General features: G+C 52.5%; 2 protein-coding genes across 4 annotated transcripts in view; both read right to left on the bottom strand.

Moving 5' to 3' along the window:
* USP48 (ubiquitin specific peptidase 48) overlaps nt 1-21,080 on the bottom strand; it is a 34,080-nt gene extending 13,000 nt beyond the window's left edge. For 2 of the 3 annotated variants that reach the window (XM_059487697.1, XM_059487698.1), the window contains exons 1-15: nt 20,859-21,080; nt 19,854-19,974; nt 19,632-19,773; nt 18,085-18,212; nt 15,583-15,707; nt 14,918-15,026; nt 13,594-13,727; nt 13,364-13,446; nt 12,606-12,785; nt 9,991-10,116; nt 6,678-6,827; nt 4,146-4,346; nt 2,802-2,916; nt 2,543-2,673; nt 1,181-1,252 (exon numbers count right to left, since the gene is read on the bottom strand). In XM_059487697.1, coding sequence (XP_059343680.1) covers nt 1,181-1,252; nt 2,543-2,673; nt 2,802-2,916; nt 4,146-4,346; nt 6,678-6,827; nt 9,991-10,116; nt 12,606-12,785; nt 13,364-13,446; nt 13,594-13,727; nt 14,918-15,026; nt 15,583-15,707; nt 18,085-18,212; nt 19,632-19,773; nt 19,854-19,974; nt 20,859-20,992 — 1,951 coding nt within the window. In that variant the 5' untranslated portion in view covers nt 20,993-21,080. Of the gene's footprint in view, nt 1-1,180; nt 1,253-2,542; nt 2,674-2,801; nt 2,917-4,145; nt 4,347-6,677; nt 6,828-9,990; nt 10,117-12,605; nt 12,786-13,363; nt 13,447-13,593; nt 13,728-14,917; nt 15,027-15,582; nt 15,708-15,784; nt 15,883-18,084; nt 18,213-19,631; nt 19,774-19,853; nt 19,975-20,858 lie in introns of those variants that run through there. The other variant, XM_059487699.1, reaches the window with a different exon arrangement.
* An 806-nt stretch (nt 21,081-21,886) lies between these two features.
* The window catches only part of HSPG2 (heparan sulfate proteoglycan 2), a 48,011-nt gene continuing 45,852 nt past the window's right edge, over nt 21,887-24,045 (bottom strand). Inside the window, 5 exon segments of the mRNA XM_059487421.1 lie at nt 21,887-22,335; nt 23,275-23,378; nt 23,510-23,593; nt 23,701-23,771; nt 23,868-23,946. Of these exon segments, the coding sequence (XP_059343404.1) occupies nt 22,172-22,335; nt 23,275-23,378; nt 23,510-23,593; nt 23,701-23,771; nt 23,868-23,946 (502 nt within the window). The 3' untranslated portion in view covers nt 21,887-22,171.

Below are 24,045 nucleotides of genomic sequence, written 5' to 3'. Positions count from 1 at the left end.
GGAGCTGTGAAGGGAACGCCCGGGTGGCATTCTTGGAGGCCAGCCAGCCCTCCCAGATCCAGCACAGCCTTTTCCAAAGCCTCCATGGAGGCAGGAACCTCCTCCACCACAAAATTAAGGCCGTAGGAACAAGACTAGAGATTTGCTGATCCACTGCAGAGGGAGTTTTTCAAGGTGGAAAGCTTGTTTTCCATGAGTAATCAGAGGTTAACTCAAGACAACAAATCCTGCCCTGCCAGCAGCCCCCTTATTTAGTATTATTTATTCTGCTATGACCCCAAGTCACAGATCAACCAGCAATTTAACACCATACATTTTCCAAAGGCCTGTTGGCCTATTTTTTTATCGTGTCTGGCTCCCTAAATGTTCCATCCCCACGCTCCATGCTTTTATTGAACAGCAGCAGCCCCGAGGCAAAGGGAAATGCAGCGTTCAAGGCACTGAGTAACAGCTAAAATCGTGACAAAGTGCTCAAGCACTCTGCTTGAAAATGAGATTTCTCAAGCCTTACTCCAGGTTCTTGACTACCTCTGATGACAGGAGATGTGTGGCTAATTTATGCCATTTTTCCTTCAGTCTGAGGTAAGATGGAGCCTCCCCACAAACTGATGCCTGCAAACAGGAGTTTAAGTAAAGCTGGGTTTTATGGCTGGGAATAAAGTGAGATTAAAACAACAGGGTAGCCAAGGATGCAGCTAATGAGGCATCACTTTCAAAACAACTTACAGGAGGTCAAAACCTTCTGTAAACAAACACCAAAGCACAGCAGGTTGGGAAATCGATATCCAGGAGTGGTCCTGGCCCAGGTGCTGGGTGAGTGCTCCCGATTTAATGTAAACCAGGATGTTAAACAGATACTCTCAGCTCCCACCTGCACTGATTTACATCACCTCTTCTTCTCTTACTGTTTTTAGAGCTTCCAAATGGCTGCAGCAGAGCTTTGGTGCTGCCCATGCAAGGATGGGAACTCAGCATCTGACAGCTCTGCTTGGCTGAGTCCTTACAGAGTCTGCCTGCAAGGAAAACTTTTGAGGCAAGAAACACCAGGAAAATGAGAATTAAGCACTCTTGGGCAGTGATTCCTCAAGCTGGCCAGAGCTGGAGCAAAGGCTACAAGGTCAATGTGGGCAGCAGTGGGCAACAACGGGGATATTCAGCTCCATCCCCCGGAGAGACTCACCATGAGGGCAAACGATGTCTTCATTAAAATTTAACTCCTCTTCCTCCTCCCTCTTCTCTTCATTTGATTCATCTAATTAAAAAAAATAAGAATACAAGAGGATTGCACAGAGCTGCTCTCCCAAGGAAAAGAATTCTTACAGGGAAAGGAGCACGGTTGCCTTTCAAATTACAGCAAACCCCCTCACCCAAGGGAAAATTTGGAAGGAAATTTGTTATTCTCCGATGTCTTGGCCTGTGGGCAGGCGGGATTACAGCCCCCAGGTCACGTAGGAGGGCTTTGAAGTGCACGGAGCACAAGCCAGGCCTTTGTGAGATTACAAAGGATGCATTTGTTAGGGCTGGAACACCGCAGGGGTTCCCTGCTCCCAGACATCTCCGAGTTTAACCTAAACAGGAGCATAGGTAAGAGCAAAAGGAGCAGAATTCCTGGCAAAATTCCTGATCTAAACCAGATGCTGCCTGACAAACTGAGGGGGAGCCTGCCAGGGGGCTGACAAGCCCTACATCAGTCTCTAAATTAGTTAAAGTCAAGCGTTGGCCACTGAATGGAGCATCATCGAGACAATGACGTGTCAGCAAGAGCCTCTAACGAGCTGCCTAATGAGCAACTTGGCTTGTGAGTAATTCAAATGCACTACTGGGAGTTGCAACCTGTTGTGAATCGAAGTCACCCCGAGGAAGGATGAGTGGGAACTCAGAAATGCCCTTTTCTCCATGAGTGCTCCTTATCAGGGGGGCTGAGGTGCCCTCCAGTCCAAGATCAATGCCCTGAGCCATCATTCCCACTTCCATTCCAACAAGCTTCTTACCCAGTTCAAAGGAGCTCAAGAAAATACGATTTTCAACCATTTAAAGAGCAGAAGGCAAATAAAACCTCCATCTACTCTCATGATATGGGCACAGAATGGAGTGCACTTCATGATTTTTGATCCCAGGCTGTGTTTTCCCAGTGCTGCTGCATCAGCTGTGCTGTTTTATCCCTCAACCTTCACAATAAACATCATCATCCCTTCCCCAAGGTAATTTTCACGTTTCTTCCTTCCCCGTGCTCTCTCATTCAAGAGAAAAGTGGATAAAAAGATCATGTGTCTGGGGTGGTAATTTCACACAGCTTTGTAAAACCACTTATCACCTCATCTCCCTCTCCAGCATGAAGATCACCCCGCAGTTTTCAAGATTAGCAAAGAAAAAGCTCCTTAAATGAAGGCCTTTTTTTTATTTATTATCATTTCCCCCCTACTCATACAAGGGGAACAAAACAGCTACAGAAACCTCTGACGTGTTTTTTGTTAGCAGGGATAAGGCAGAGCTGGTAGCTCTCTACAGCAGCAGAAATTAGGAGGAAATCAGGAGTAAATACCTTTGTTTTGTGCATTTCCATTCATTTTTCCATTACTGTGCTCTGCATCTTCATCTTGCTCATTTAATTGCTCCAGAGCCAGCTGACGCCAGCTCCTCAAGGAGGCTTTTCCAACCCAAAACCCATCGGTCCTGCAGGGAGACAAGCAAATGTGTGGCACCCCAAAACCACAGCTCCCTTCTTCAGAGCCCAAACAGGGAAATTTTTTAGGAAAAAGCTGTTTAAACACTTCTAAAAAGCATGATTGGGACTTCCATACCCTTTGACTGTCATCTTCAGCAGGTTGGTGACTGTTTTGTAGTCCTCGTTCAGCTGGTTCTTCAGCCTCAGGATTCGACACCTTTCCACCACACAGTCCTTGCAAAGTGCTTTGACTGGGTGGGAGGGAAAAGAAAAACAGGTTTTTACATTATTAATTGCATGGTTTATTGCACAGGTCGTTTCCTGCTGGTTTGAAGGCCCTCAGATAGGTGTGTACCAACTATCCTGCCTGAGGATGGGTGATTTCATGTGTAAATGAGGAAATCCTGGGGGTTACAGCCCGATCAGGCCACGTTTGAAGCTTAAAGAAGCATAAAATACTTCAAATGAGCTGTGATCTGTTCCGCTGCTTCACAGATCTGCTCTCCCAGCTCCTGCAGTCACAGGGAGCCAGGGCAGCCCAGCACCCAGCCACAGGAGGCAGGAAATGCCAGGAAAACAAACAAACATCTGCATTGTGGCACTTTTGACAGCTCAACCCAGAAAATCCACCCTCCTGCAAGGCTGGAGGACCAAGGGAGTGGAAATCCTTTAGCTGGGTGTGGGTTTAGATTTGCATCCTGGAGCAAGAGGAGAAGTGAAGCAGCATGTCCATCCATCCTTTTATCCATCCCTCCCTCCCTGCCAGCCATACTCAACGCACAACCCTTCAGGCAATCCTTCCACTTGACTAATAAACCTTGCCCTGTTTTTCCCCACAAAGGCTGCCTGCGTCACAAGCAGTTTCTTCCCTACAAGCTCCCAGCAGGAGCTGAGCTAATTTGGTCTCAGTGGGAGTTACAGAGCAACTTCCTAAAAGGAATGAAACCTGGGGCTTGATGAGGGGATGTCCAAAGCCTGGAGGGGCTGGGCTGACCCTGAAATGCAGAACGGGTGGTAGATGCAGGAGCAGGCTAACAGGTAAGTGCTTCCTTGGATGAGGTGACAGACAGGAAGGGATATTTTTGGCCTAATATTTCGTAAAACCCAGCCCACACACAGGAGCTGTGGGTGCTCAGAAAATAATTGTCAAGAGTTTGGAGTGTTGCATGTGCAAGTTTTATTTTCTAGAATCGCCTTCAAATCTTCCAAGTATTATGTTTCCTAAGCCAAGTGCCCCATTCCTCCACAGCAATTCCTCCAGGAACAGCCCAGGCCCAAAGCAGACCCTGTGATCACCCTAAATAGGTTTGGGAAATGGTAACAGAATTACGTGGCATTAAAAAAATCCCCTGGAAATAAGGCAGCACTAAAGCCATGCACTGAAATAAAGTTAGGATGATGAAGGATGGCTCAAAACAGGGCTGGGAGCAGAACAAGGCTCCAGACCACAAGGCAGGAGGTGACTGGGAGGAGATGTTACCGTTGAGCCGGGGCCCTCCTCCATATCGGCGGTAGAAGAAATCAGCCACATATTCTGATATCCTCTTCATCAGGGATATCTTATCAGGATGCAGTTTGCCATGGGAGCACAGGCAGGCTGTGTTATCAATAGGTTTGGGAGGAGTGGACTCATCCAGCCACTTCTGCAGCCATTCCAGAGAGATGAAGTCGTAAGGAGAACCTGGGAGGGGAGAAAACACAAAGAGAAACAAGACCACACATGTCAGCTCCAACACCAGGTGGTATTTTATAATTACTCTTAAAAATTAACAGGCAATCACTGTGGATTAAATCTCTGAGGTACAAGTTTTCAAAGGTCTGATCTAGCTACTCCCACCCCATTCTGATCTCAGTGTCACAGACTTGGAAGACAGGAGCTTCGTGAGATTGAGATGTGCAGATCATTTTGGATTCAGCAATCAATATGCAACACCTCCAAGGAGGAATGGGAGTGCTTTCAAACCTTTTGGGGATTACTGGAGAGCAGTTGAGGAAAGGGGAAGGTTTTCCTATCATCCATCAAGGGACTGATATAATATTTAAATCATGATCATACTTTCCAGGCTTTTTCTACAACAGAGACAGTTCACTGGGGTAATTTGAAAATTAAAGGCAACAACAGCAGAGACGAAATCAGTATTCCCCCTGTCTTTTCAGCATACAAATTTTCAGTGTCTCTTAAAATTTTAGGTGAGAAAATTCTAAAATTTACAGTGCAAATGGAAACTTGCTTAGGTTTTTTGCTGAAGCAGTGCAGCAGGTTTGCCCTTGTTTGATGAAAAAGAAATACAAAGCCGAGGTTCAGGAGCAGGTCAGTGCTTGTATGAGCAGGTTGGGGTGAAACCCCTGTATCTCAATACTGAGGCACAGTATCACTACTTAACTCTTCAGTGGATGACTGGGAATTTGGGAAGAAATTAGGAAGATTTCAAACCCATTCTGTGCTGCCATGAAGGCAGCTCTGAAACCATGGGGAAATGCACCCGTCGGTGACATTTATAACTGAGCAAAAATCCTTTATATTTCCTAGGAGGGAGCAACAGAGAAGCAAGAGGAAAATACAGAAGGCAGGAAAACACTGTGTCTGCAGCTTGCACTGGAGCTTTGTGAAGCCTCTTTTCCTCTACAGCCTCAATGCACGGTGTTTTCATCTTACGCAATGCCCGCCGCAGCCGTGACCTCCAGAGAATTGCGTCGCTGTCAGAACCGGTTTGCTAGTTTGGGATGAAACTGCCTCCCCCAGAAAGGAGGGTTTTCTGGGGCAGGCTCCACCAAGCTGGCAGAAAACGTGTCTGCACAGCTGCAGAGACAGCCCCAAGCTCCACAGACATAGGACCCGGAGCAGTGCTGGAATGACGCTGCCTCCAGCTGTGCTGGAAGTGCTGTGCCCATGACGTGCCAGCAGCAGGCAGAGGGTGCCTCAGGGCAAAGTTTCAGGTCTTGTCATCTCCAAATTGGGGCAGAAGAGCTTCACCTGCACTTGTAAAAATCATTTTTTTTTGAGATTTATTCCTCTGTCACATCAGAACTGCCGAGAGCAAACTCTTTTGTTCCTGCTGAGGAAAAGCACACGGGAACTGTGCTGCTGCTCCTTTTCACGGGTGACTCAGGGCAGGTTCATCCCTCCAGCACAACTCTGATCTCACAGTGACATCTGAGTGCTGCTCGGGCTCACAAGGAGCTGTGACACCTTCCTGACACCTGCATTCCCAAACTGGAGAGGCAGATGCTTACAGGAACAGGAGTTGCTGCTGGGCTACTCCAATCTCATGGTGGACTCTGAGCATCCAATAATAAAAGCTGAACAGTGAATTCTCTTACAGGCCACACAATTAAACCCACTTTTAAGTCTTCAATAGTAATTATTCTGCAGTTTTTAGGAGAGGTATATAGTGATGACAAATTCTCAGGGCTGGATAGATAGAACAAGTTTTGTGGGAGATGGGTGAGAAAAACAAAGTGGGAAATAAAACTCAGTGTGCTGAGGCAACAAGACACAAGGAGAAGAGAAAAAGCTTAACCCCAGTCTCCCTACAAAACTGAGACATGGAGCAGGGAAGCACTGGCAGGGATGGATCCAGTAATTTTCTGCTGGAGGTCAGGCATTCTCTCAGCCTGTTACCTGCTGATGAATTGGGCTCACCAGCTCCCAAACCTGCTGTGAGCTGGCAATTTGGGAGCAGGCAGTTATTCCGCCTCGATGATCCTAACGAGCTGAGCTGCTCACCAGGCAGAAGAAAAGAGTCACAAAGCATGAGGCTGACGGATGGGGAAGGAGCAGGAGGGGAATTAGCGATGCCAGAGGCCATGAGAATGAGCAAAGAAAGGAGAAAAATAGGTTAAGGCAGGAAAAGAAGCAAAGGAAAACAAATGTAAGCATGCATGAAGCTCTCCCCTTGCAGAAGGCTGCGGGAACGCCTTCCAGCAAGGCCACAGGAGTTGGGAGTTAATCACAAATCATTGCTAAGCTTAACAGCTCTACTACAGCAATACTCCACAATGTCTTACAGACCAGCTTCGGCGGGTAACCTTTGGTAGAGCTCCTTCACCTCCTCGTGCTTGATCTTGCCTCTGGCCACGCTCTGTTTGCGCATCTCGGCCATTTCGTTGCACCACTCCTCAAACTTGCAGTTATCCCGCTCTACCAGCTCCTGCAGAAAAGCTGGGAAAGAAAAAAAAACCAAGAAAAACAGGAATTGAAGGGAAAATGCCAGCTATGTTAATTACCATGGGTTATCTGGGGACAACAAACCTAAAAATTCCCTCCCGCAGCCTTGCTGGGCGAGGTCTTTCCCCAAGCCAAGCACGTGGATGTTGCCCTCTCTGATACTGAAGGTTGCAAATTATTAAAAGCAAAGTTTTGCACCCAAGAAAATAATTTACTTGGGGTTGGTTGCAATGTTAAGGTGCAGCTCCTCTGTCCTTCCTCATCATTCTGAGAGGGAAACAAATTTTCACCCTCTGCATACACCCAAAGCCTGTCACAACCTGCAATCCAGCATGCTGCAAACCCAAGGGCAAAGAGCCCTCAGGAGATGAGAGATTAGCCAGGGCAGATCAACAGAAAGGTGAAGGGAATGGGGATTTTTGCTGCCACTGATGGAAAAACCCCAAACAAACCAAACCTCAGCAAGGAAAAAAGAAGATAAACCACTTCCCTCAGAGGGCTGGTGTGAGGGAGCAGTGAGGGAAGCTCTGCTTATCTGAAGCCTTTTCCTATTTAGAATTATTCTGAAGAGCTAAAATAGCTGCAAAAAGGTTAATTCTTGACCAAAATATCCACCTTGGGAGAATATCCAATATTACAAACTAACCAGCTTGACCTCCTTGAGATCAGAGCCAAAGTTACGTCTCTCCACTGTCCCGGAAAAGCAGCTTTTTAACAGCATCAAAGCAAAATGCCTCAAATTTACAGTTCCATGAAACCTCCCCACAACCACAGAGCTCGACTGCTGCCCTTCACTCCCTGTTCCCTGGCAGGATTCCACGGGAAACAAAGGCAACCGCGAGGCTGTGCAGGAATTTGGAGCTGGGTGGGGAGGTTTTTGTTGAGTTATTGTTTTGGGCAGAGGGGTAGGAGGAAAGGGAGAGCAAGAAAGCTCAGGAAACAGGCTGAAAATACAGATCCAGGCAGGAATTAGTGCTAATTCCTGAAGTTTTATGTCTTGGAGGGTGTGTTTTAAACGGGGGGGCCTGGGAAAGGTTTGGGGTGTTATTAGAGGGGAATTAGGTGTATGATTTACCCCCTCTGCAGAGACCCAAAGGGACCTGCCACCTCTGCTGTCCCCACTCCACAGAAAATGAGGGAAGGGGGAACACACCTCAGCACCAGGGGCCTAATTAGTATTTCTAATCAAGGAGCAGCCTAACAGGAAACATGAAACCCACAGGGCAAAGCCCACAGGGAGCTCTGGCACCCCCATAATTCCACAGCACAACACGAAGGCACTTGGCCCAAATTCCCACTGGGGGCTCAGAGCCTCTTTATTTTCATGTCATTTATTCCTGATGTGGCAAAGCTGAAGCAGTCACAGAGGGAACCTGACATCTGTCAGGATTATTCACCTCCTCGTGCCTTGCTGATGACATTTAACCACACTGCTCTCCTGCTCCTCTGGGATCAAGGCAGGATGGTGAATCCCAGAGGGACGATCTCCTCCTGACCCCTTCCCAGCTTGACCAGCTGGGTAACAAAGCAATGTCTGAGTGGGCACATGGGAGGGATTGGCAGTTTAATGTTAATTAAGTGCTTGGAAAATCCAGGGGTTTCACTCAGGGTGCTGACAACACCTTTGGGGCTCATGGCAAACAGTGAAAAATCATGGAATCCTGGAGTGGGTTGGGAGGGACCTTGAAGATCATTTTTTTTTTTCACCCAGGGACACCTTCCACTATCCCCAGTTGTTTCAAGCCTCATCCAACCTGGCCTTGGACACTTGCAGGGATCCAGGGGCAGCCACAGCTTCTCTGGGCACCCTGTGCCAGGGCCTGTCCACCTCCAGAGCCAGGAATTCCTTCCCAATATCCCATCTGACCCTGCTCTCTGGCAGTGGGAAGCCATTCCCTCTTGTCCTGGCACTCCATCTCCTGTCCCAGTTCCCTCTCCAGCTCTCCTGGAGCCCCTTTAGGCACTGGAAAGGGCTCTGAGATCTCCCTGGGGCCTTCTCCAGCCTGGAACCACAGCAGAGGGGCTCCAGGAACTTCCTAGCTCTAAAGGGGTCTTCAAGCAAAATTTTGTCCACCTAGAGCATTGCAGGGACTCACCTGGCACCTGGACAGTGAGGGATGGAAGACCTCAGGACTTGGGGTCCTTGTCAGGAAGACAAGCAGGACCCCAGGACTCACCTGGACAGTGAGGGATGGACAAACAAGACCCCAGGACTCACCTGGACAGTGAGGGATGGAAGAGCAGGACCCCAGGACTCACCTGGACAGTGAGGGATGGAAGAGCAGGACCCCAGGACTCACCTGGACAGTGAGGGATGGAAGAGCAGGACCCCAGGACTCACCTGGACAGTGAAGGATGGACGAGCAGGACCCCAGGGACTCACCTGGACATTGAGGGACAGAAGAGCAGGACCCCTGGGGGACTCACCTGGCACCTGGACAGTGAGGGATGGAAGAGCAGCACCCCAGGACTCACCTGCACAGTGAGGGATGTCCGAGCAGGACCCTAGGACTCACCTGGCACCTGGACTGTGAGGGGTGGACCCTGTGGATCCCAGGGACTCAGGTGGAACCTGGACAGCGAGAGATGGCTGAACAGGACCCCAAGGACTCACCTGGACAGTGAGGGATGGATGAGCAGGACCCCAGGGACTCACCTAACAGCGAGGGATGGCTGAGCAGGACCCCAGGACTCACCTGGCACCTGCACAGTGAGAGGTGGAAGAGCAGGATCCCAGGGACTCACATGGACAGTGAGGGATGGACAAGCAGCACCCCAGGACTCACCTGGATAGTGAGAGATGGAAGAGGAGGACCCCAGGGACTCACCTGGACTGTGAGGGGTGGAAGAGCAGCACCCCAGGACTCACCTGGCCCCCGTACAGTGAGGGATGGAGCAGCAGCACCCCAGGACTCACCTGGCACCTGCACAGTGAGGGATGGAGCAGCAGCACCCCAGTACTCACCTGGCACCTGCACAGTGAGGGATGGCTGAGCAGCACCCCAGGACTCACCTGGCACCTGCACAGTGAGGGATGGAGCAGCAGCACCCCAGGACTCACCTGGCACCTGCACAGTGAGGGATGGAGCAGCAGCACCCCAGGACTCACCTGGCACCTGCACAGTGAGGGATGGCTGAGCAGCACCCCAGTACTCACCTGGCACCTGCACAGTGAGGGATTTCTCCCGGGCCTGCAGCCTGTACACCAGCATGTAGGCGTTGCGGGAGCAGTGCGTGCCCTTCCCGCACTTGGGCTTGCGGGTCTGGGATTTCGATGGCTCCGCTGTGGGAACAAAAGGCACAGCCTCAGCAACACACCAGCTCCTTCCCTGGCCCTCCATTAACGGCATGAGTGTGCCACCCAGCCAGTTGCTCTGTGCCAAGCACTGGGCTTGGCACGGCTCTAAATTGTATCCCAAAGAAAGCCCCAAATCTCTCCAGCCTTTCTGGGTAAATCAAAGGGACTAAATTTAGGAGCCTGTTCTGAACCTCCCTTCTCAAGAGCCTTTCTTCTCTCCCCAGTGGAACTTCTCTGAGCCAAAAGCCACTCTTGGAAAAACATCCTTTCTCCCTTTTGCCTCTTGTTCTGCTGTCCTGACTCCAAAGAAAAGAGTCAAATCCTCAGGGAAGAAAATGGTATTTACAGGTGATGGTGGATATGAAAAAAAACACAGCAAAGCTTTTAGGAAGCCAAGAGCTGTGGAAAGGGTTGTTTTTGAGCAGCTGCTGGGGGATGTAAAGTTGTGTTGCAAGAGCTGCTCTTTCCAGATGGATTCTGAGGCAAGGAAAACACTTATCTACAGCTGCAGCTTCAAAAATCAAACCATTCAAAAGAAAGAAATAAATTAAAGGGACAACATTCCATAAATTGAACTCTAAGTGGGCCATTGAATTATTAAGTTTCTTTCCCCCAAATTCTGAAAAAAATCATGTGCCTTTCCCCCAACACCATCTAGGGGACTTCCCAGACTCTTTATTTGCATTTTATCCAAGAATTTTCAAAATTGTTCCCATCTGCATGGCCAAGACTCTCCCCCCTACAGTCCTTCAGTTTATGTTACTGACCTTCTCCTGCTGTTACATGTATTTGTAACAAAGAAAAGCCTCAGTTTTGCCTAGAACAGGCAAATTACATCAAAACTTGATACAAATATTGAGCTCCAAGCTTAAAGAGGCTCCTAAACACACTTTACTTCTATTTTCTAAACAGCCATGAATTGAAATACGAGAAATAAGAACATTTACAGTTAAGCATGAACCTTAATAAAACTGAGGTCATGAAACTTTATAAAATTGAGGGCACAGCAGTTTACTTGCATCTCATTTGTTGCACTGGGTGAGTGGGGAGGGTAAAAACAAAGGCTGAGCTGCCCTGGTGCTGTTCAGGGCTCAGTTTCCCTGTGCACCACTAGATGTCCAGCCAGCTCCAGCCTGGGCCAGCTCTGAGCAGAGGAAGGAATGTCCTCATTCCAAGAGGAACGGGACAGAGTGGTGGCACAGGCAGGATCAGGGACTCACTAAGGCTGGAAAAGCCCTCCAAGATGATCAAAGCCAACCATTAACCCAGCAGTGCCAGGCTCACCACTAACCCTGTCCCCAGGTGCCATGGTCACACACTTCCTGAGCACCTCCAGGAATTGTGACTCTACCACTGCCCTGCCTCCTCCAATGCCTGACTGCATCTTCCATGAAGGATTTTTCCCAATGTCCAACCTAAATCTCCCCTGGCACAGCCTGAGGCTGTTCCCTCTCCTCCTGTCCCTGTTCCCTGGAGCAGAGCCCAACCCCTGGGCTGTCCCCTCCTGTCAGGAGCTGTGCAGAGCCACAAGGTCCCCCCTGATCCCCCTTTCCTCCAGGCTGAGCCCCTTCCCAGCTCCCCCAGCTGCTCCTCAGAAGTTCTCCAGACTCTTTTCCTTGTGCTGCAGACCCCTCCTCAGCTCCACTGTCCATCTCTGGACACATTCCAGCACCTCAAGAAGCATCGTGGAGGTGAGAACAAGGAAATGGGAGAAGGCTTAAGAGAGCACTTAAATCTGCAGATTTTTTTTTTCTCTTAAAGAAAAACAACATTCCATAAATTCTAACCACAGCAAAGCATCCTGGTAGGTAACAATTCCTGGGAATGGATTGCTTGCACTGCAAGTGAATTTCTTCATCATTTCCCTGGCTTTCCCCGCTGTGAGCACCTGCACTAGAGAACACTGAGCCACTACAAAACCATTTCAACTCCAAAACGAGCTGTTCTTATTTATTGACTGCAGAGTAAGAAATTCACATCCTCAGCCCAAGCTTTCCAAGAAATCTCCAAGAAATTCTCCAATCCAGGAACACAGTGATATGGGCAGCACACAATGAGCCAGTAAAACAGAAAAGAACCAAGGAAAAAGCTCAGAGTAAAAAGGCAGTTTTAGCTTCCAAGTTGTTATTTGGATCAAAAACCTTTTTTACTGCCTCCAAGTAAAACACCTCAGTGGAAACAGAACCATAATGTGTTAAGGAAAACTGAAAGCATTCTCCTTATCTGTTCCAAGGAAATGGCAGCCGCCTGTTGCTCCCTGATAGGAACCCTCTGCCCGTGTTATCAGCATTTTATCTGCCATGTGGCAGCCAGAAAAATACTAGAGCAGCTGATCACGAGGTGTAAACACTCACACGGGGCTGAAACAAGCAAATCTGGCTGTAATCACCAGGATTGCTGTTAGGAGGAGCAGGACGCCAGTGCTTGTGGTAGAGAGTTACTTTAAAAAGGCACTCACAACTGAAAGGTTTTACCTAAATCTTCCTCAATTCCCAGCTGGAGTTTCTTCCCCTCCATCTTCTCAATGTCTTCATCGTTGAACTTGTACCACTCTCCTGTCTGTGGGTCCTTCACGTGGGCGATGTAGTGCCCGGAGTAGGCGCTTACTCCACGGTGTATGAGCACAGCGCTCAGCTCGTACACGTACACCCCGTCTGCAAGGCAGGCAGCACTTACACACAGCTCTGCAGCCAACACAATTCATCCTTCCTGCCCTAAAACCTCCTGTTTTCACCAGGCAGCAAAGCCTGCACTTGAACTCACAGCGCTTCAGGACATTGCTAAGAGGTTGTGGTTCAATAACAGGGATGTTGTTTGAAATACGGGCTTCAAACAAGTCTGGACAGAATTTTGAATCAAAATTGGAGAGGAATTCAATCAAAATTGGAGAGGAATTCAATCAAAATTCGAGAGGAATTTAAGCAAAAATTCGAGAGGAATTCCATCAAAATTCAGAGGAATCACAGAATCCCAGAATGGTTGGGATTGGAAGGGATTTTAAAGCTCATCTTGCTCCACCTCTCTGCCATGGGCAGGGATATTTTCCACTATCCCAGGCTGCTCCCAGCCCTGCCCAGCCTGGCCTTGGACACTTGCAGGGATCCAGGGGCAGCCACAGCTTCTCTGGGCACCCTGTGCATCATCACCCTCACAGGGAATTTCCTTCTAAATAGAATTAGAGATCTGTCAAGAGGCAATGGGCAAAGATAACAAAAAACTGCCCCAAACTCACTTTTTTGCTCCATGAAAGGCTCCATGTCCAGCAGCTCTGAGAAGCCAATGTAGGTGTTCAGCTTCTTCTTGTGGCCAGTTTGTCTGTGTGGAGGCAAAGCTGTGGCTCAGGGCACAGCAACAACAGCTCCCATCCCAAAACACCACCCTGAGAGGCTCAGACACCTCAAATTAAAGCAGGAAGAGCAGGGTGGTGACTTCCCCAAGAGCTTCCAGGGTGTTCCCACTCACCTGTCAAACACAAAGCGCATGAGCTGCAGGTTGAGGGTGCAGGGCAGGCTGAGCAGCCGGATCTTCCTCGTGGCATTCTGCTTGCTCTGACAAGTCTCACAAAAATAACGATTGTCCCCTTCTAATTTTTCCTCCTGAGTGTGGAGAGGCAGAGGGAAAGGTCTTGAGAACGTGTCAGCACTGAAAAGTCAATTGAGCTACTCAACAGCTGGAGAATGAGAAGCACCAAAGTTATTTTAACTATTTAAGTTTCTTCTCAGCTGCTGCCCGAATTTTTCTGAGTTAAAGACACACTAATGACTGCACTTTACAGCATGGCCACAGCAGGCTGCTCTCACTTTAAGGCAAAGTTTAGACTGAATCAAGCCCCATTCCAAGTTCTCAGATCTCTTACTCTTGCTCCTTGCTTGGCTGAGTTGGTTTATACCAAAGAAAATAATTAAATCACCCCTTTTATGAGTTCACATGGACCCAGTTAATGTAAAGCCACATTTTAGCCTGGAAACTACAACCCTCTGCTCAGCCACCCAAAATCATCCTGCAGGAGTCACTCACTGCCTAAGCAGATCCAAGGGCAGGGTTAGGCCACAGGAAAATTCCAACCCCTCTAAAAACGTCACAGGGTTGCTCTGTGTGAAGGAGCAGACAAATGTCAAGTTCTCCAATTCAGGAATTCAATCTGTGCACCCAAACCAGTTTTTTTTTCATAGCAGACCTCCCAGGCAGAGCAACTGGTTTGCTGAGTGCACCAGAGCAAGCAAGGAGCTCAAGGAAGGGGTTCAGGTCAGTTCTGTCCTAAATAGTTGGCGTGGAATCCACACCTTAGTGTGCCAGAGCTGAATTTCATATCCAGAGAAATTTTCAAGCTGAATCGAGGGCACTTGCAGCTGTTCCTGCAGCTATTCCCAGCACTCCCTGGTACTTCTGAGAGCACATTTTTCAGCAGGGAATGTCTCCTGTTGCTATGCAGATGAGCACTGACACAGAAAACATGGAAAGCAGCCGTTCTCCCAGTGCTATCTGTGACAAAGCAGGCAGAGACTTTCCCCTAACTTTCCTGGCAAAGTATTTTAACTAAAAATGCAATTTTCAAGTGCTTTTTAAAGCCATAACAGGAGCATGTGCTATCACAGAGTTATTCCTTGCTCTGTGCCTCAATCCTCATTTTTTAGGTCTGCAGGAAAAAACATTTTCACTTGGATGGAGCTCCCTGAGCCAAGTCAGTGGCTTCACCCCAACACTGACCTCGAAGGCTGTGAATTGGAGGAAGGAACTGAAATTCCTTGCTAAAAATAGCAGGACTCCAACCCCAACGAGCTCATACCTTGAGGAATTCTGTTATACAGTCTGTCAACTGCTTGTGTCCTTGGATGTTTAACTCCAGCTCGTAAAATTTAGACACCAGTTTAGATTCTCTGCCACACTGGTTGCAGCTGGGATGGGAAAGAAGACAAAAATATATCTGAGGACAGGTCAGGGCTTATGCATTGAGGCTCCCAAGCCTTTAATAAAATATTCCTTGTGTAAAACCAGGAGAAAAAGTGAAGTCAGGGCTAAGGAGATTCACACCTCCACACCATAAAAACTCCAGGAGAAGGTTTAAACAACTTAACAGCACCTACCAGGACCTGTCACAACTTGCATGTACCGTTATATTTTATTTTTAAGGTGAAATTCCCAGCTCTGAGAAGACAGGAATGAAAATACAACACCCATGATGCTGTTTTCTGGCTGCAGGACCTGCCATTCCATTAACTCACTTGCAGGTTTAGTTGGTGAATTCTCATTAAAGGAGTAAAAGCAGCTGCAGAACTGTCACAACGACACCACACACACAGGAACAGGAAAGGAAAAGGTAAATATTTCCCAGAAAGTGTTTCTGCTGCAGCTTAACTGCCTGCTCCTGTTGCTAGGAGGGATAGTCTCCTCCTAAATCCTTCTAAAAATTTAAATATTTACAGAAAGGGTCTTCCCAGAATTATTACTTACACTGTGACATAGGCATACTCTCCACAGAACTGCTTTTGCACAATGTTCCGGACATCTGGGTTTTTCTGTTTGGACAAAGTATCTTCCAGCAGGGACATGAACAGCTTGGAAAACTCCTGGGCATCCTGAAAGAGAAAACCAAGTTCATTAACAATCCACCACAGCACAATCCCAGCCCTGTCACTAATTCACTGCTAATTACCCCAAGCTCTCCACACAGGCTGAGCTGAGGCTCCGTGAGCAGCATGGAAAATAAAGAACAGGCAGGAGAACTGAGGAAAACAGAGGAATTTGGCCAAAAGGAGAGTGAGGCCCTCGGTGTGGGAGCACAGCAGGAGCTGCCCTGGCTCCCTGCCAGCCCTGCTGGGGGCTTTGACTTCTGGCCTGCTCCTCCCAGGATTCTGGAAGGGATAAAAACCCTCCTGTGGAGCTTTCGAGCCCCTTGATCCTCCTCTTTGCAGCTGTCCCTGCTCAGATCAGAGCTGAGAAGAGAAATAAAAACACCCCAAAAATGAGAAGCTGTCCTTTGGGTGATCCCAGCAATGCTCCTGAGCTTCCCCACACCCAGCTCAGGGCCTTTCTCTTCTGCCCTGGTTCTTCCACAAATAAACACGTTTTGGCCTCACTCAGCTGCCCTTTGGTGTCCCTGGTCAGCTTCCTTCCTCTCCTGACCCTCCCAAGGAACACTTGCCAGTGCTCTGCTCTTGCTCCAAAACCTCCCATTACCTCTCCAAGTGGATTTCCCAGCCCTGCCCCTCTCCCAGGCTCTCTCCAGCTGCAGCCCCACAGGGCCCTGCAGCTCTCAGCTCCCACATGCTGCCCTGGAATCCTGGCTGGCTCCTGTGATCCACCTCCCCCTGAGGATCTCCTCACCCTTGGGAGGCCCTCTCACCACCCAAGCCCCAGGAGGAGCAGCCCATGGAGCTCACTGGGACCCTCACTGCAGCTCTGGCCCCATCCCATCCCTCCTGGGTTCATCCCACCACTCCCCTGGCTCCTCCTGATCTGCACTTAGCACTTGCTAGCCTCATTCCATTGCTCCCTGGGCTCCTCCTTGTATCCCTGTATTCATCCCATTGTTTCATGTTGTGATCCTATCACTCCCTGGGCTCCTCTTGATCTCCCTGTCTCCACCCCATTGCCCCTGGGTCCCTCCTTATCTCTGCATCATCATCCCATTGTTCCAGGTCCTGATCCCATCACTCCCAGGGCTCTTCCTCGTCTCTTTGGCCTCATCCCATCACTCCCCATTCTCACTCTCTGGACTCCTCCTCATCTCCTTGGCCACATTCCATTGCTCCTTAGCCCCATCCCATCATTCCTGGGTTCCTCCTAACTCCCTGTCCTCACCCCATTCCTCTTTGGGACCCTTCTGATCTCCCTCTCTCCATCCCATTGCTCCCTGCTCTCCTCCTGATCTCCCTGTCCCCATCACATCACTCTCTGGACTCCTCATCTCCCTGTCCTCATCCCATCACTCCCCATTCTCACTCCCTCACTCCATGAACTCCTCCTCATCTCCTTGGCCTCATTCCATTGCTCCTTAGCCCCATCCCATCATTCCATGGGTTCCTCCTATCTCCCTGTCCTCATCCCTCCCTTGGGATCTTCCTCATCTCCCTCTCTCCATCCCATTGCTCCCTGTTATCCTCCTTGTCTTCCTGGCCCCATCCCATCGCTCCCCATTCTCACTCCCTCACTCCTTGGACTCCTCCTGATCTCCCTGGCCTCATTCCATTGCTCTTTAGCCCCATCCTATCATTCCATGGGTCCCTCCTATCTCCCTGTCCTCATCCCATCCCTCCCTGGGACCCTCCTGATCCCATTGCTCCCTGTTCTCCTCCTGATCTCCCTGTCCCCATCACATCCCTCCTTGGACTCCTCATCTCCCTGTCCTCATCCCATTCCTCCTTGGGACCCTTCTGATCTCTCTCTCTCCATCCCATTGCTCCCTGTTCTCCTCCTGATCTCCCTGTCCACCATCACATCCCTCCTTGGACTCCTCCTGATCTCCCTGTCTCCATCCCACTGCCCCTGGGCTCCTCCTTATCTCTGCATCATCATCCCATTGTTCCATGTCCTAATCCCATCACTCCCAGGGCTATTCCTTGTCTCCCTGTCCTCATCCCATTCCTCCTTGGGACCCTCCTGATCCCACACTGCTCCCTGTTCTCCTCCTGATCTCCTTGTCCCCATCACATCACCCCTTGGACTCCTCACCTCCCTGGCCCCATCCCATCCCATCCCATCCCATCCCATCCCATCCCATCCCATCCCATCCCATCCCATCCCATCCCATCCCATCCCTCCTTGGGCTCTTCCCTGGGCACTCCTGCTGTCCTGGTCCCCTCCTGTTTCCCCCTGCACTCTATCAGGGGCCCACAGCCCCACCTCCCCCTTCATGTTTGCAGCCAGATCCAGCTGGGAGCTGCCCAGTGAGCACCCAGGGGTGATTCCCAGTTTCTGGAAGTGCCAGGAATCCCCCCACACACACACACACACCTGCTGCTGCCCCGTGTCCAGCCCCAGCGCCTTGACAAAGGCTGAGGGGTCGATGTAGCGCCGCTTGCTGTTCTGCAGCAGAGCAAACAGGTACTGCAGGTGCTCACAGATGGTCTGGGGCTCATAGTCTGGGAAAAACACAAGGCACAGCAGGAATTCAGGGGGAGAAGGGATCGCTCCAAGTGTTTCACAACCTTGTAAAAGTGATGGGCTTGGAAGGAAAAGTAGTTTGAGTTGTCAGGAAAACTGAAGTGGATCGTGTAGGTGATGATAGCACATCCCAGCACAAGCTAAATAGAGAATAATTTAGGTTGGAAAAACCCTTAGGATCATCAAGTCCAACTGTAAATATTTACATTCTGCAACTTTCACATAGGAGGGTGAAGCCAGGCTCTGTTCCCAGGGAACAAGGGACAGGATGAGAGGAAATGACCTTGAGTTGCAGCAGGAGAGGTCTAGGTAGGATTTAAAGGAAAATTCCTCCATGGAAAGGGTGGTCAGGCACTGGAACAAGCTGCTCAGGGCAGTGGTGGAGTTCCCATCCCTGGAAGTGCTCAAAACCTGTCTGGGTGTGGCAAATGGGTAGATGGGCTGATGGTGGGCTTGGCAGTGCTGAGGGAATGGTTGGACTGATAATCTTGGAGGAGTTCTCCAACCTTAGGGACCCCAAGATTCCATCCTGCAGTGCCCAGCACGAGCTATGAGTGAAGGGTTTACACAGCATGCACCAACTACCCCAAAACCAGCTTCTTATTTACCCCAGAAGGTGAAACATCATTTACAACCACCATGAAAGAGCTGAGGTGGCTGTGCTGACCCAGATCTCCAAGAGCAGAAAAATCTAGGAGACTTAATCCTGTGTGGGGCCCAAATTTCAGCCCTGCCACAGCACAGACCAACCCTGACCCACACATTCCACCCCCAGCACCACCACCAGCCTTGGCAAGCAAGACCAAACCAAACCATTTTCAACCAGCTCAGATCACTCTGACCTAGGACACTGTCGTAGACATCTTTTATGGAAAATCCTTTCCTTAGGATTTTTTCCTCCTCAGAAGCTGAGAGGCCTCAGGAACAAAATGTAAACATTGATTATCTGCTGCTGTGGAATGCAACAGGTGCATCTGTGATTGGTCTCATGTTGGTTGTTTGTAATTAATGGCCAATCACAGTCAGCTGGCTCAGACTGTCTGAGACAGAAGCTTTTGTTATCATTTTTTATTATTCTATTCTTAGCCAGCCTTCTGATGAAATCCTTTCTTCTATTCTTTTAGTATAGTTTTAACGTAATATATATCATAAAATAACAAATCAAGCCTTCTGAAACATGGAGTCAGATCCTCATCTCTTCCCTCATCCTCAGACCCCTGTGAACACGGTCACAGGACATCACCTGGATTAAGGTCAGTTCATCCCCAAAATCCAGATGACAGCTCCAAACCAACAGTGCAGGGACAGCCACAGCTTCCCCCATGAATTCACCTGACCAGCCTAACGCCAAGGTGGGGTTTTAGGGTGGGAACAAACCCCTCACAGGTGCCACTCACCTGCGTCCTTGGGCACGCCGTCCCCGCAGGCGCTGGGGCACAGGTAGAGCGCCTGCCGCAGCTCCAGGTTCAGGAACCACATCTGCAGGAAGGTGTTGACGTAGCACGTGGCACCCAGGTTGGTCAGGCCCACAAAGGCGTTCTGGGGGACAGAGAAAGAGCCAGCTGAGGTCACCTGCCCTGTCCCCAGCGTGTCCCTGGCCCCATGGCGGGGTTGGGTACCTTCTTGCGGCGCTCGCAGTTGGGGTCGTCGATGTTGTGGAAGCTGTTCTCATCGATCTCGCCCAGCCACGCGTGCTCCCCGATGCCCACCAGGCAGTTGGGGTTCCCCCGGCAGTTCCTCCTGGGGAGACAGACGCCAGCTGTCACCCCCGTGTCTCCTACAGACCCCAGCTGTCACCCCCGTGTCCCCCAAGGGCTGGCAGGGTGACAGTGGGGGGGATATGGGGAAGCACGTAATGTTGAATGGGATGAGACACGGAAAACCCCCCTCCCCAAAAACAGTGGTCATGGGTGAGGAAGGAGGTGGAGAACCAGAGGGGTTTTTAGGTAAAAAAAGGGGATGCCAGGACCAAGGGGATCTGCTATATCAGGGAAGTCAGGCAGGGACAGGGCTTGCCCCAACTCCAGGCAAGGAGATGGGTTCCCTTCAGCCCACAGGGATCCCCCACAAATGGGGAGCCAGGCATAGAGGGGTCCCCACAACCCTGGGGTGGGAATATTTCCTTACATCTGAGAAGCCAGGTAAGAAGAGGGATTCCCTACAACCTCAAGGTTATCCTAAAAATGGGGAGGGACAAGCAAGGAGCGGGACTAGCAAGCACCCTATAGGAGCTCCCCTAAATCTGAAGAACCCACCCCACAACACCAGGGTGGTGCCCTGTATCTGCCTGGGAGCTAGGTTGGCATGAGGGTCTCCCACCACCCCAGGGGAGTTCCCCTACATCAGAGGAGCCAGGGAAGGAGAGGGGTTCCCCACAGCCCGGGGAGGGTCGGACCCCTGTGTCTGAGCAGAGAGACAGAAGTTACCCCCCAGCCAAGGGAGCCCCACAAGGACACACAGGGCGCTGAGGGCCCAGCCCGGGGAATGGGATCCCCCAGAAGAGAACACGGGGGAGCCTCCACCGACCCCGCGGGAGCCCGGCAGGGTTGAGGACCGCCCCGCGCCTCATGGCGGGAGGGAGCAGGGGCTCGGAGGGTTGTGTGCGCGGCCCGGCCCCGCGGTACCGGCAGGCTCCGCGCTGGCACGGCTCCAGCCGGACGCGATAGGCCGCCTCGATGTGCTCCTGCGCCACCGCCTCGGGCGGCACCGTCTCGGTCCAGCGCCACGCCGCCTTCTCCAGCTGCAGCCGCGGCGCCATCGCTCCCGCCGGCGCCCCGGGGCTGCCCCGGCCCGGCGCGCTCCTTGTCCCGCTCCTCGTCCCGCTCCTCGCCCCGGTCCCGGCCCGGTCCCGCCCGGCCCCTCCCGCCGCCGTCAGGGCCGCTGACGCCACGAGCGCGACGCGGTGACGGCGCGAGGCACTGACGGTGTCGGGCCGCGACGCGCGGGGCTGGAGGCGGGGCCTCGCCATAGGGGCGTGGCTTGGGCGCGCCAGGTACGGGCCCCTGTGCGCCAGGGGCGGGGCTTGAGCCCTAGGGGGCGTGGCTGTCATGCGCAGCCGGAGGGGGTGTGGCCTGTGCACGTAGGGGGCGGGGCTCGCTTGATATGGGGCGAAACTGATGCGGTGTGGGCGTGGCCTATTGCACAGTGGGCGGAGCTCGCTGCATTGTGGGCGGGGCCTGTGGTCATGTGGGTGGGGCCTGTGACGCGGGGCGCGCTGGGTCCCACCACCCGCACCGCGCCCCCAGAGCCCCCCAGAGTTCCCCAGCCCCCTGCACCCCCCCAGACCCCTCTGAGCCCCCCAGCCCTGCACCCCTGCCAGACCCCTTTGCACATGTGTCATCTCCCGCAGCCCCCCACGCCATAGGAGCCCGGACCCCCTGAGCTCCCACACCCCCAAACCATATCCCACACCCCATACCGCACCCCAATACCGTAATCCTCCCTGTACCAGAACCTCCCGGGCTCGTACACCCCTGCACTCCCTAAATCCTCCCACTGCACCCCTCTCCTGCACCCCCACAGCCCCCCCAAACCATCCCGCTCACACCACGCCCCTACAGCCCCCCCTACATCCCCACCCCTCACGCTCCCATCCCATCACTCCCGTACCCCCACACCGCCCCCACAGCCCCCCCAAACACGGCAGCCGCACTGGTTGTCTCTCCTTTAATAGCTGTCCCCGCGGGGGGGTCCCCGCAGCACCCCGATTGTCCCTCGCGCCCCCACCCCGCCGCCACCCCGGGGGGCACCCAGGCGGCCCGGCCGCCCCGGCACAGTTTCGGGGGGCCGGTGGAAGGGGGGTGTAAACATTATTGGGGGTCCCGGCCCCCTCCCCCAGAGTCACCCCGGGGCAGCGAAGCACCGTTTCCTCCTGGTGGTTTGTTTTTGGAAAAGAATAAACTTGGCCAAATTCCCCCCAAACCCTGTTTCGGGGGGGTTAGGAGGGGCAGGGGGGCACGGGGGAGCCCCCCAGGGCGCCGTGCCGGAGGTCGATGGGGTGTCGGGGGATGCCGGCGGACTCCAGCGCCAGTCCCCGCACGCAGCCCGAGATGCCGGAGCTGAACTTGCCGCCGGTCAGGGCGCGGGGGTCGGGGGCGCCGCCTGCGGGGTACAGGAGGCGATGGGTGAAGGCACGGCTGGGCCCGCCCCCCTCCGGCCCGGGACACCTGCCCAGGTCTGTCCTGTGTCCCGCCAGGTGTCCCCACCCCATGTGCCACCACCCAGGTGTCCCATCCTGAGCCTCTCCCTGCCCCCTATCCTCTGCTCCACCCCGTGTCCAGTCCGTGTCCCATCTCATGTTCCACTGGTGTCTTATCCCAAGTGTCATCGCATGTCCATCCCCTGTGCCACCCCATGCCTCACCCCATCTATCCCACATCCATCCCATGTCCCATCCCATGTCCATACCATGTCCCATTCTGTGTCCCATATCCCACCCTGTATCCATGTCCCACCCCACGTCTTTCCCATGTCCCACTCCATGTCCCTCCCGTGTCCCACCCCATGCCCATGCCACATCTACCCCGTATCTGTGTCCCACCCCATGTCCATCCTGTGTCCCACCCTGTATTTGTGTCCCACCCCATGTCCAGCCCCTGTCCCACCCCATGCCCATCCCATGTCCCATTCTGTGTCCATGCCACATCCCACCTTGTTTCTGTGTCCCCTCGCATGTCCATCCCATGTCCCACTCCATGTCCATGCCATATCCACCCCGTATCTGTGTCCCACCCCACGTCCATCCTGTGTCCCATTCTGTGTCCATCCTGTGTCCCACCCTGTATCTGTGTCCCACCCCATGCCCATCCCGTGTCCAACCCCATGTCTATCCCATGTCCCATTCTGTGTTCATGCCATATCCCACTTCATGTCCATCCTGTGTCCCACCCCATGTCCATCCCCTGTCCCACCCCACGCCTCACCCCATCTACCCCATATCCACCCCATGTCCATCCCACGTCCATCCCACACCCACCCCGTGTCCATTTGTGCCCCAACCCATGTCACCCCATGTCCCCCCGTGTCCCCAGTCCCACGTACCCACGTAGATGCTGCCCTCGGTGTTGGCCATGACGTTGGATCCGGGTGATTCCCCGCTCACCGGCTCCTCTCCATCCACCTGGAGCTGCCCACGCCGGCCCTCCCTGCGGGGCACCGTCAGCACCTGCACCCCCTGCCCCACCCCGTGCCACACCCAGACCCTGCCCACCTTCTTGTCACCGTCAGCACCTGCACCCCCTGCCCCACCCCGTGCCACACCCAGACCCCTGCCCACCTTGTCACCGTAACCCGGTGCCACTCGCCGTCATTGACGGGGTCTTCAGAGGTGATGGTGGCCTCGCCGCTGCCCAGCTGGTAGCTGTGGGTGGCACGGTGTCAGTGTGCAGGGTGTCAGTGTGCAGGGCACCTCGGGGGGCACCCCGTGGGCTCAGGGGTGCCACACGTCACCCCATGGTCCCCCCTCACCTGAACACCAGGTGCCCATCCTTCAGCCCTAGGCCAAGGAAATCTTTGGCTTTTCCGCCCTCACCGGGCTCCTGTGGGCACAGAGGGGGGTGAGCAGGGGGCACACGGACCCCCAGCCCGAGGGGTCCCACAGGTTGTGCCCCCTGTCCCCCTGTCCCCTGTCTCACCACGCCGTGCCACAGCAGCAGCCCCTGGGCGCTGCGCGTCCGCAGCTCCAGCTCGATGGTCTCGGGAGCCTCGGGGGGGCTGCAAGGGGAGGAGGTGATGGGGGGCAGCACCCAAAATGGGGGTGGTGCCGTGGGGAGGAGCGCAGCACCCCAAAAATGGGGGTGCTATGAGGGGGGG

The sequence above is a fragment of the Ammospiza nelsoni genome, chromosome 22 (assembly GCF_027579445.1).
Source record: "Ammospiza nelsoni isolate bAmmNel1 chromosome 22, bAmmNel1.pri, whole genome shotgun sequence".
Classification (NCBI taxonomy): domain Eukaryota; kingdom Metazoa; phylum Chordata; class Aves; order Passeriformes; family Passerellidae; genus Ammospiza; species Ammospiza nelsoni.
This window is presented reverse-complemented; position numbering and strand designations above follow the sequence as displayed.